This window comes from Dromaius novaehollandiae, chromosome 2 (genome assembly GCF_036370855.1).
Source record: "Dromaius novaehollandiae isolate bDroNov1 chromosome 2, bDroNov1.hap1, whole genome shotgun sequence".
NCBI classification, from domain to species: domain Eukaryota; kingdom Metazoa; phylum Chordata; class Aves; order Casuariiformes; family Dromaiidae; genus Dromaius; species Dromaius novaehollandiae.
The window spans coordinates 117620869-117633946 of NC_088099.1; the positions used below are offsets into that span (position 1 = coordinate 117620869).

Consider the following 13078-nt stretch of genomic DNA (forward strand, 5'->3'; position numbering starts at 1 on the left):
GTCTGCTGAGAGGTTGCTTCCAATGCACAGTCTAGGAAAGTTGGCTGAAAAAACTTCTTTAAAAGGTAGGCCCTTCTTTCAGTACACCTTCTAACTGTTTAATGATTTCCATACATTACAGGCTAGTAAGGCATGTGATAACCAGAGGAATCCAATGAAACAAGGGTTTATTTTTGCTCTGAAATTCCTACATGGTACTTCAGCAACTTAAAAAGTTCTCTGTAGGCTGTTGAGAGATACTGTGATCACTCTCCTCAGAACAAATGTGTGGCTGTATATTGCACTGTTTTTTGTGGACTTTGAACAGTTTCTGGTTTTGTGCACGAGCGTGCTTTAATTTGTGTATCTTTTAAATTATAGTTTATATCTACCATTTTTGATGATGACAATAGTGTCCAGAAGGTAGATGCAGATAATCGAGGAACAATTTAAAAGACAATTACTGAATGTAATGTAATTTTAACTACTGTCTAGTATTTCAGCCCAGATGATAAAGATGTCAGCTATGCCTTTGCTGTGCCAAAATAATGTGGTTATTTAAAATCTTTTCCTAGAAGATACCAACATTTTCATAAGGCAGCTGAGATGACACCATAATTGATGATGATATTACTCTCCAACAGAATTCACAGGTTTTCATAAATCAATCTGTATTAGTTTGCTGAAAAAAAAGTGATTGAGATGACTTGATTATAATACACAATACTTTCACAGGGAGAAAACATCAGGCACGTATGAGTTCTTTAATCCAGCAAAAAATATGTGACAAAGCAGACGCTAAAGCCAGAGATCTGAACAGGTTACTTAATCACCGAAACAAAACATCAAGTGAAACGTAGAGCTTTATCTTTAATTCTTCAAATCGGAATAGGATGCCTTTCTGCAAAGTAAATATAAGCCTAATTAGGCTTGACTAAATGCAAAGAAAACCAGGTGAAATTTATTTACATACATATGAAGAGGTCAGACTAAATGATCCTAAGATATTAAGTCAGAAAAGTATTGCAAGTAAGAAAGTAAAATACCACTAATACTAAAGATTTAATTATAAATTAGTGAAGTGTTCTTTACATGTGAAGTTCTAATGAGGAAAAGACTTATTCTGGATCACCCCACGTGTCCTAGCCTCTAATGAAGTTTTTCAATCTACTGGTCAACTTCCCTCTATTGGCAAGAATAATCAGTTAAAAGAATTACATTCCTTCATGTTTTCTGAAAGTCAGCTACCAAATAGAGAATAAATAATTTATCTACATACCAGTAAGAGAAGGCTGCAATATATGTTAACCCTCCGCAAAACATGACTAGATGTAAGATCAACTTTGAAACTGTAGGAAAATATGCTTCATTAGATCCATTGCTCATGGAAGTAACTGTATTTTTCTTAAAGCACTTACAATTTCAGCTGATCCTCTGTCAAATGGAAACTCAATTGTACTGACTTTCCCCTGAAACTGTGGGATCTCTGTATCATCATCATTGGGGCTCTTAATTTTTGCTATTATCCTGCCAACTAAATCAATTCCAGTACGGTTGTTGTATTCATCCTGTAAGTAAAAAGTTAAGTTAGTTTGGGGATCATGAATAGGAACCATAAAAATTTGTTCATATATACTATTACACTAAGGATCACAAGATGCTTCTATTCTAAAATTCCCCCATAGTTTCTCAAATTCTTTTTTCTCTATTTGTTAGTGAATATTTGAAGTCTGAGGAACCTATATTTTTATTATGTGAGATTCTATGAGAAACTGTATCCTGAAAATAAAATCATATATAGCAGCAGAAGTCTCTCTTCCTATTGTTTCCTACTAGAATCTATTCTTGAAACATTTTTTCCTGTGCCTACAACAAGTGGGTTGCAATTGAGATGCCTGACGGTGTAGACAGCATGTTTCATTTTTGGTCATTTGTATGGCATAAACCAAAATACAATATACATGAAACAAGATATATATGTCATATACTGAAAGTCATCGGTTTACATCTTTGTTGTGAAGTTAATCTGCAAATCCATGTAACAAGGCCAATCAAAAGAGAACTCCATGTGAGAGGGCAACAATGTATCTACAATATAGTAGAAAATTACACCACCTTACTTCTGCACCTTTGCCTAGCACAATTACCAGACAGCATTAAAAGGAACGTTTAGCCTGCTTTATGATACAGGTGCAGGACGGCAAAAACAGAGAAATCAGAGGCTTGCTCTTGTAGACACATCTGGATTTGGAGATTGCTGAGGAGGTCCAGCATGACTGAAATCACTCTTGTAAAAACTTCCATTGACACTGAGTCTATAAAAAAAGCTTTAATGAAATCTATTTATTCAGGTAACACTTTCTCTTCAATCCCATGAACTGAAAGGATGCCCATCTAAGAAAAAATTTTTGAAGGATCAACCCAGTGTATGCATTTTTATATCTGATTCATACATCTTATGCTTGATTGACAGTCAATCTCCCCATTCAAATCTGCCTGGGCAAAAAGGAATAAGATTCCTGAAAGTCAAAAGCTGTGAACTATTTTAACACTCTGTCTGTCTCCATTTCTCTCTGTATACACACACCAGGGTTCTCATTCTGTGGGTCCTGTGATGGCCTGGGGCTGTCTTCTATTCTGTGAGGGAAAAGGGGTTATCCTTGGCAAACTGGCATTTTTCTTTTGGGTAAGGAAATGGAAGCTGCCATCAAGAGAAGCAGGTTATTCTTAAATTTGCACTCAGTACCGCAGTATCCTGTAATTGTAAATTTTTAGTGCAAGTCTCTTATGTTCTTAAATAATGAGGTGAAGATCCGCTATCTTTAAGAGTTATTTTAAAAGATTTAAAAAAAGTCTTTGAATAGGGTTTTAGGTTTCTTTTAATCCTTTAAAATAAAATGAAAATTTAAAAATTTTGACTATATTCAATTATATTTTAACACAGATGATAGCAGCAATGTCTTACAGCAAAATTTATCACATTTTTAGCAAGCTTACATAGTTCCCCAATTATAATTTTGTATAGAAGTATACTTACCATTACATGGAGGTGTAAATCCTTGACCAGTGTACGACTAGTAACAGTTCGAACATTGGAAACTGCTGGAGTAGCTGGTAAAGAATCAGGTAACAAGCGTACTGGGTCATTAGGCACAACTTCCACTATAATCTAGAAGAGGAGCAAAGAAGAATAAAAGAAAATGTAAAAGACTGATACAATTCACTGCAAGTCACCTGTATACATAGGTTGCTCAAAAATTACCGAAACAAATGCATGTGAAATTTATTGACAGTTTTGAAATAAATTAGCATGACCATGAAGCTATTAGGTCACAAATTACTGAGTTTTATAATTTGGTTAAAAAAAAAAAGCTAACAAAAACATATTTTGATAATCAACTGTTTGAAATCAGTCACTACTAAAATAAAATTTTTTGCAAAGCTTGCAAGTGAAAGTATCAATATTCCAAACCTACGCAGTATCATAACATTTCTCCAAGATGATTCTGTACTACATGTTCTTGGCTAAATGTCATTAATTATAGTTTCAAACCTGGTCACTGCTGAGCATATTTGTCTTATCCATTGCAAAAGTAAACTGGATATTGTAAGTCCCCACTCTCTCAGGAATCACTTTATCCCTAAAGGTATCCAAAAGAAAAAAAGTCAGTCAATATTGAAGTATACAAGCAATTCAAGCAAGCAATTCAAATTCTGAGTAGTCCTGCTAACTACTACTTAGAGTTCTGTTGAGGCATGAAGTACTTTAATACTCCTCCATAATAAACCTCATCGAGAATGCCACAAAAAAAATCTCAAAAACCCTTCAAGAATAAAGCTTTTGGTAACACAGATGAGGAAAGACTCCTCAAAGGGTTTATAATCTCTGCTAACTGACAGGAAGTTTATCACAGCCCCATTAATCAGAAATCTGCCAGCCTACCCTGTTTTCACTTTCCATCCAATTAATTCTCATAAAGCTACTGAAATAGAACACAGGGATGTTTACATTATCTAAAACACCAACAAAAGACTCACTTCAAATTTAATCATTTGGCCTGAGTTGACATAAAATTTTATTAGTAGATTCCTTCTCTTAGTGAGTGTAGAAAGTTGGGTAACTTGGACCATTGGCAAAGGCTGAGTGTATTAACAGAGAAGAGGGAGGAAAAAAAAGTTTTCATTTAACCTTCAGCATTCTACAGTGCAGACTACTGGCAAAGAATCCCTAACAACAAAATATGAAGGGAAGATAGATGTCTGCACTTCTGCTCATAGGAACATGACTTCAGCTAGTACAGAAGGCCACATAGAGATCTAATTTGCTGCAGTATTTACTTATGAAACTTTTGAGGAGATGCAAAGTGTCTAACTAAGATTCATACATTGCTCTGGAGGACATCACTGTTGAATTGGTTAATGAGACTCTTGCTTTCAACACATGGCATTATATCTACCGTGCGAGTAATAATAGCAATTTTGTTTGGAAAAAGTAATATAAAAGATTCCCTGGAATGTTTAACTTGTACAGAATACAATCTCAAAACTTTACATGTTTCTAATCATTCTAATATATTACCTTAGACTCCATTCTTCTCCATTCTCAGATTAAATGAATGTCAAATGCATCTTGGAAGGACACAGTCCTCATATGCCTTGTATCATGCTAATTCCTAAACATTCCATAGCACTGTATCGCTAATTCTTGAACAGATTATCATTATCAAATACTAAAATTCTTGTCCTAATTCAGACTACTTTGTATAGAAAGTTGTAGCAGTAATTATAAAAATATATGCTGATGTACCTGAAGTAAAAGAAGCCATCTTCCTTGTCATCCTTCACTTTACTACAGCTAAATGTGGTAACCTGAGAAGAATGATGCAAAAAATTTAATGAAACATACTTGAAAGTTAAAGTACCTTATTTGTAATATGCTATAAAGTCTTACTGATTTGCAGTACTGATAGCATAAAGGAATTCAATGAGCTCAGCTATAATTTAGATGCTAGCTGTTTCTTGGATTGTTTTCTTTGCAAAATTCAGGGTGGCAACTTTTAACAGTCTCCCTACTATTAATTAGCTTCTGCAGAGTAGTAATGTTATTGTCATTACTGTAGTATTGACATTTGAATAGTCTGACAACTTACTCTTAAAAGTAGCAGGGAAGATTTTGTTAAACAAATATAATTGGTATGTAATACTCGGTATTTGCAGTCTAGAGCACTGATCCAAGTCAAATGAAGGGAAATTTCTACTGTGAAAATATTTGTCCTATACCTGCATCTTGATACACATTTTGAAAACACATTTTGATGACTTACATCAATTGGTGTTCTAGTTCCGCTGCTCTGTCCTTCCCACATTTTCATAGAAATCCGTGCTGGATTAATATTTTTAATAATGCTGCTGTCTTCAGAAAGAACACTAACCATAAAATCTGCAGAATAAAATAAAAAATCTTCTCAGGATTTCAAGAATTTCCCTCTCACCCTCCTATCGGGGAAAACACACAATGTCCACATTTCAAACAAAATCTGAACAACAAAAAAATTCAAAATCAGACATAGAAAGCCTTCTCTGCCCAGCCCTGTAACTAGATCAGGTAACAATTCTCACTTAGGAAAAAAAACCCCCAAAACACTGCTTTATCCAATGACTAAATTAAAAAACCTCAAATTCAAGTCTCCCTTTCCCAGGTTAGCACCCTTATCAGAATAGCAAGCCAGGCTTCTTCTCACTCTCAGGGAAGAACAATAATTAGCCAGTTAAGTAGTTGCTTCCTTGCTCCAAGGACAGGAAATCCAGATCTCCCTTTTCCTATACAAGTGCTTTAGTCGGTGGATTACTGGATAAAGAGGCACAGTAGTTAGAAAGAGACAGTACGAACACCACTACCATCCTCCCCTTCTATGGGCCACATTGTAATAGGGACATAAGCTACGAATCTGACATTGGCTTCTTCTAACAGACTAGTATCACATACTTAAATCCATTAGAAGCAGGATATTGGGACACCCGTTTCACTCCTTCATTTGCTATTGTCTGATTCTGCAGTCAAAATACTGGATGTTTAAAATCCCAATCAGAAAAAATTAGTTTTTCCCAGCCACTCTACAAAAAACTTAGTGGCCTAAAGGAAATGGAACCCAAACTAGGAAAAAGCTACCCGAAAACCGTGCCTCAAGTACTCTGACACTATGGTAATGTAGATTTCAAGCAAGTAGTTGAAACTGCATTGTTAAATTAAAACTGAATTTTACACTTTAAGCAAGGATTGTGCTTAGATGTGTATGAAAAATTTAGGCATGACTTCCCCCAAGATTGCAGTGCCTACCCTTAAGTGCATTATGTTCCGAGTTCATAAATAAATCCAATAATTAGGATGTTAATTAAATATGAGGCTGTTAATAAGGGATTTAATAAAAAAATCAGTAAAATGTAATATCAAATATACTATTTTAGCTGCTAAAGAAGTTGACTAATTCTCTTCCTCTCTCAAAATCTTGTTGCTTTATATTACATAAAATGTCTTTTTCAAATGTAGTATAAGTATTAATGGTTATTGCTCTGTTACTCTTAAATCTTTAAGTAGAAGCTCCTATTCAGTGAAGTTTGAAAAATACACTCTTCTATGCTCTCCATGAAACAGAAGCCTCTTTCAAGTTTTCTTCTATTTCCATTGCAACCAAGGAAAGACACCACATAGCAAGTATGATAGTTATCTTCATTCACATGCTTCTCATTTTTCTTTTATTGTCTTCTGACAGCAGCCAAGTTAGTCTTACGTTTCTGTAACTGTGACCAATGGAAGCTCTGGGTTTCTTGGGAGGCCTGTGTTTCTTTGGGAAATTGTGATAATGAATATTTTCTAAAAGAGCAGAATTAGTACACTAACATCTTCTTACAGTTAAAGTTTTAGATACACAAAAATAATGGTAACAAGAGACCAGAACATTTCCTGTATTTCTTTTCAACAGATCAGATCTCCTTACTGAGCAGAAAAAAGCAGGAAACAGCTTACGAATCTGTATATATATATATATGTGATAGTTATATAATTTTTTATATGTGTATATGACATGGATATACACACATGTACAGACACACACACACACATATATAAGTAAAAGATGAAAGAAGCAGGAAAAAGTTATGAGCACAAGCAGAGGAAATCAGGGGAATTTGGGGGAGAAAAGGTAAGGGACAGTTAAAACCTATCCTCTAGCTATCTTATCCTGTGCTGCAAAATGAAGCTTGAAATGCAAGATGGTGGGTCACAGAACATTTCAAAGCAAGGAAATCTCTATGGTGAAAAGTAAAAACAAACAAAAATCCCCTGAATGCATACACACACAAAAACTGACTTTTCTCACATTTGAATCAATAGAAATATCTACAATAATGTTGTCTATAAAAAGGAAATTACTACATCAAGATTAAGGTTAAAATGTTAAGAAGGATAAGAACACATTAGTGTTTTATGGCAATACGCAAAGAGTTTCCTTTGACTTCTGAATTCCAAAAATGAAAGCAGAGTCTCAAGACTTAGGCCTAAAGCATTGGAAATCTGAAGTTTATTTTTATGCCTGCCAGAGATCTAATTCCAAGCAGCCTGTGCTTTGCTGAATTCTTATTTGGCACCTCCATTTTTAAGAGGATGAAAATATTCCATTACATCATATAGCAATGTTGAGGCCAATGTAATTGATATTTGTATAGCATTTAAAATTTTCTTCACAAGCAATTTTGTTCCAGTATAAACAATTAGTGAAAAAGTAATGACTGTAAAGAAGATTACAAATGACATCTGATATTCTGCTATAAAAATAAACACCCTTCATTTTGGGGCTAGAAACAAAACCTCCAAACAAATTTTAATTTTATTTATGTCTGGAGCTAAAATTGCAATATTAAAAAGTGAAATATAAAAAGTGAAAAATGCTGAAATGTTTTTTCTTCACTCTGTACTTACAGACAATAAATAAATATTTTTCCCTTTTTCAATACCTCTCTCAAATTTATATCCATTCTTCCTTCATATCCTTCACTCTCTTCCAAACTGAAAAATCCTTCTCTGTCTGTTCTCCCTAGAAACAAAAATTGTTCTGTATATCCTCATATTTGCCACCACTTTCTGTAAGTTAACTAAGCCTAATACATCCTTTTTGAGAATACTAAATTTATTTTGTTTCCAACAATACTGATTGCATCTATCTAGATTCTTAAATATTCAATATTCTTTCCATCTTAACCGCCACAGATGCTCCTAAACTTTACCAGTAACACTTTCTCCACTGTGACACCTTTTGACATTTTACAACTCTTTGCTTTCTGTCTAAGATGCTGATAGTGATCCACGAAAGGGTAGTACTTCAGAACAGCTTTAAGAGCCTGTGGTAAAGGAGCTTGCCAAAAAATCTCTTGAGAAATCAGGTACAGGATCAGCAAGATCTCTCACATTCACATAGTTGTCAACTCCTTCAAACAGATTTGCAAGGCACCACTTTCCTGTACAAATATGCAAAGTTTCTACCCTATTCCCATTTTTATATTTATGCATGTGTCTGCTTAATTATATTTTTTTATACTTTACAACAAGTGCCCAGGACTGAAAACATACCTAATGACTGAAAATTTCTCTGACCTTTCCTAAGACTCTTTAAAAACTGCATGAGATTTGCCACCTGAATTTATTCCTATCAGATAAAGGCCAAATTAAATGGGATTAATATATATATTAGTATATTTGTATATCAGAGTTAATAGCTCAGCAATTTCATACCTAAATTAATTTATAGTGAATACCATTAGATATAGGAAATTTGTTAATATATATTTCATCAAATACTTCTAAAACCTCTCTACTGAAGATTCAAATGCAAGACTTTTACCAATGATAGGGTGGCGGTGGGGGAAGGTACCAGTTTGGGAACTACTTTGCTCCCCTTGGCAGGGAGCACTGATAAAATACTTTGTCTGGTTTCCCACTGTAAACTTTGAAGCTCCCTTTATACCTTGATCACCTCTTGGCTCTAAAGCCTACAGCAGGCTTTCCAAGTCTCACGTTTTTTGTTTTTGCAACTTCAATAAATTGTTACTAAAATCTTTTTTGCCTTCCTCAATGTGGTAGTAAGTTTAAAATGACAGAAACTGTGTCACTTAGACAGGACTCCAGCTTTCTGAAGAGGATCTTCATATAATTGCTTCATATGGCAAACTGTGTTACTGCAAATTAAACAAGAAAAAGTTTGGAAGAAGGGCTAGTAAATTCACATGCTTCATTGGCAAACTCCAGAACAAAATCTCCTACAGTTATCCCAGAGAAGACTTTTCTCTCTTGTATTAACAGGATTAGTTAATACAAGTCTAATAATACCTCTCTAGTTGTTTTTAAAACATCTAGTCATACTAGCTCCTCCTGAGCTTTTGTTTTCTAAGACAAAATATCAAGCTACTGGCTAAGCAGGACAGAATATTTCCCCTGATTCTAAAAGATGATCAGTTTCTTTTAGCATGCCTTGATAATTTCTGATCTCTTGAAATTCTGGAGAAGGACAGATTAAGAGAAAAGGTAAAGACAGTGCTCCAGCTTATCCTTGCTGCACAATCCACAACAGTGATCTCTAAATCACTTGCCTTATGCTGGAAGAAAAGGAAAGAGATTTTGCGTCTCTAACCCTCATAACAAACAAATGAGGCTCAAAGTACAAACTGAAGGAAGCATCAGATCAGTTCCCTAAGGTTAGATCCCCTTTCACATTGTTCATCCTGACATGCCCTAGAATGCCCAAAATGACAGTGTTTAGCTTGAAGGAGAGAGGGAAGAAGAAAATCGATACTTCTCCATGCTTTATTAGGATATTTAGATTTTTAGATAGTACCTGTAGGTGTTAAAGAGGCTCTCAAGGCCTTGAAAAAGGTTACATTCTTTTGAAGATTTTGGTGGATTCTTATCTTCCAAACTTCCATCTCTTCTCTTGTCTCAAGAAAATCCCTCTCCCAAACAAGCTAAAAAATCATTCTGTTCACATTAATTTTAGTATTCTTGAGCTATAAAACATATATCATGTTACAGTGCTCTTTTTAATTAAATTCTCTTATTCGTGCCTAAGTTTTCTTATAGGATAAAGTAGAGATTTCAGATTCTGTTTCAATTTTAGCAAAAGATGCTTTCTTATGGACATAACTTGCTTTTCTTCATCTGTTTTCCTACTGTTACTGTTGACCACTACTTTCCTCAATGGGATATAAAACATAAGAAATTTTTGTTTGTTTCATGACTCAGCGACCTTGGTTTAACATCAAAGATAATCCTCTCATGAGGGAGTACAGCAGGAAAAGACAAAATTTTGGACCATCTTTGGCTTCCTTTCTATCACTTCAGATTTTTATTTTGACTTTCAAAGGATTCTTATCTTCTTGAAAGGAATAGTCAATTCTCCTAAACTGTACATCTTTTTGGTTCCTCTTGGCTCATAGGTGGCCTATAACTTCAAAATTAACTCCTTCATTACTATTACATTGAAGATAACATGAGGGAAAACATGCATGAACTAGCTCAGATCATCTTTTGGGAAGACTGAAAGCTGAAATATGGTATTTTATTAATGATAGAGAAGAGATTCAGTAGTTTTTCCATTTATGGACAGATATAACCAGCAATTTGGAACAAAGAAATAAGAGCTCTTTTATGATGCTTTCCAAAGAAGATGTACATGACTTTTCTTTCAAAGTGTAAGAGAGGTATCTCAGATATGGTTGTTATGAAGAACTGAGTACAAAATACTTGGAAGATGACCATTAGTATATGCAATTATAAAGAAGTCCAAAATGCTGGGACTGGAAAAAAAGAGCAGAGTTAGCCTGAGGATTTTTTGCAGAGTAGGCAGAAATCAGTTTTACTCCACCAAAAAAGGAGGGATGGACACCATGCCACAAGAATACAAGCAGAGATAGGGTAAACAAGCAGAGACAGTAAATTGCAGGGAAAGTGATGGAAAGTTGGGCAGTTGCACCAGTCAGTGGGAAGACTTATGCTTTGCTAGCTACAATTCCACAGAATCTCCAGTTTATCTCTTAGCCTCAGCAGCGACAGTCAGCCAAGCTTTCCAGAGCTCCAGATGCAGTGCATACAAGGCTTTTTTTTTTTTTTTTGGCCATGTTAGCATTCTGTTGATCCAGAAACTGCCCATGCTGCCTATTGAAAGGGTCATCTCTGAAAGGCACACATGACAATATCCAAAGCCAACGATGTGTCTCAACGTAGGTGATATATTTAGAATTATGTGAGGGAAGAAAAAACACAATTGTTGTTTTATGCAGGGAGACAATCCAACATGGCATTTCTTCTGTGGCAGGAAGACGATGAAATAACAGACAGAAAAGGGGCTTATCCAAGGTATCTAGTTTCTCCATAGCAAATTAAGTGTGCTTCTTCGAAAGACTCTTTGATTAATGATTTCTCCAGGTCCTTCATACACATTCTGATTGCCAAATAAAAACTTGCAAGAAAGATAGAACTGCCACTGAGAAACAATGGCATGCTGATAATGAAGTAGCTCTAAAGAAGGACCACATCTCACTGATTAAATGTGATTTCTTTGAACATTTCAATTTTATTGGCATGACTGCCACAGAACAAATTTAAGTCCCTCCAGTGACTTGGTTAAGAATCAGAGTTGGTATTTCTGATTTGTGGGTAAAGTGCACAGACTAATTCAGAGAATAAAATCATTCTGAAGAGAAACTTCAGAGTAACTACAAAAGAAAACATAAATCACTGTTACATCTGTTGCAGTAAATCAGAGATAAAGAATTACGTGAATGTGATTTTTTTCAGTCAAGAGAAAGAAAAAGCACGAGACATCCATGATATCCTGTTAAACTGTTTTCTATACTTCCAGCAGACAGAAGAAAAAAATTTGACAGAGGGCTGATCATTTACCTCCAGTTATGTGTTTAGTCCCTGATTTTCTAAAGATGCAGCCAAAATGCTAACTATGTTACTCCACAAATACAGTATAATAGGAGACAGAAAGAACGGAAGAAAATATACCAGGAGAATTATAAAAATAGTTCTTCATTGGTTTATAAAGTCTTTGAGTGACTGATTTCCACCAGAAAGTCCTTTTACTTACCAGGGAAGGTACCTCCTGCTGGAAAAGAAGCATTTTTGTCATATTTAACATTCAAGTAGACAGGTTTCTCAGGATCAGGCAGAACATTTAATGTGATTATAGGACAATCTAATATGCTCTTGTTGTATGAGGCTTTAAGCTGTAAGATGTGCTCTCCCCTGCAATAAACAGAAATCATAAAATTTGTTACAAAATACCCCTTCTAAAAAGATTGTGTAAATGAAAGCATAATAAAAAAATCTAAAAAGAAAATTGAGTTACCAATAGTAAAGGAAAGAAAAAATGGAAGTTTTAATGCAAAGTTAGAAACAATATACTTTTAGTGAAGTAAAATCGATGTTATATTCTTAAGATATTAGCTTACTAAATTTAATCAAACATTTAAGATATTCTTACGGCAGTAGCTTACTAAATTTAATTTTCCTTTAACATTTTATTAGCTTAATCATGTTTCATTGCCCATCTGTAAGATACTAACAACTGCAGCTTTAAACTGCAAAAGATAATAAGGTGGAAATGCCATCTGAGAGGAGCACTCTGCTTTGGCAGTTTCTGAAGAGTGAATCTGAGTCCAATCCAGCATCTAGCAAAGTGCATTGCAAGTATTTAATGACTACCTTGCCATCAAATAACTCATTTTTAGAGTACTAAAAACTAGAAGTTTTTAAACAAAACTGAGAATATCATAATTAATTGCATAGAGACTGCATTCCCCAGCCAGTTTTGATTCTATAAAAAGGTAGGATGCTACCACTGAGCACACCTGTTTCTAACCTCCAGTAATTTAGTGCTTGCTAACATTCAGCAGCCTTCTAACAAGATGTGGGCATTACCCATGCACTGAGCACCATCACCAGCTTTTTAATAGATTTTCTTACAAATGCAAAATAATATTTTAGGTCAAATCCTGCAGCTACAAATGCAAAAATATTAATTGTTATAAAATACTTCAAGAGTTA

General features: G+C 34.7%; 1 protein-coding gene across 3 annotated transcripts in view; it reads right to left on the reverse strand.

Annotated features, from left to right (window-relative positions):
- Window positions 1–13078, reverse strand: part of SMCHD1 (structural maintenance of chromosomes flexible hinge domain containing 1) — an 87863-nt gene that overhangs the window by 14650 nt on the left and 60135 nt on the right. For all 3 annotated transcript variants that reach the window (XR_010387907.1, XM_064507260.1, XM_064507259.1), the window contains exons 32-37: window positions 12120–12277; window positions 5304–5419; window positions 4787–4848; window positions 3533–3620; window positions 3017–3148; window positions 1398–1547 (exon numbers count right to left, since the gene is read on the reverse strand). Coding sequence is in view for 2 of the 3 variants with exons in the window: in XM_064507260.1 (XP_064363330.1) it covers window positions 1398–1547; window positions 3017–3148; window positions 3533–3620; window positions 4787–4848; window positions 5304–5419; window positions 12120–12277 (706 nt within the window). In the remaining variant the exon portion in view is untranslated. The remainder of the gene's footprint in view (window positions 1–1397; window positions 1548–3016; window positions 3149–3532; window positions 3621–4786; window positions 4849–5303; window positions 5420–12119; window positions 12278–13078) is intronic.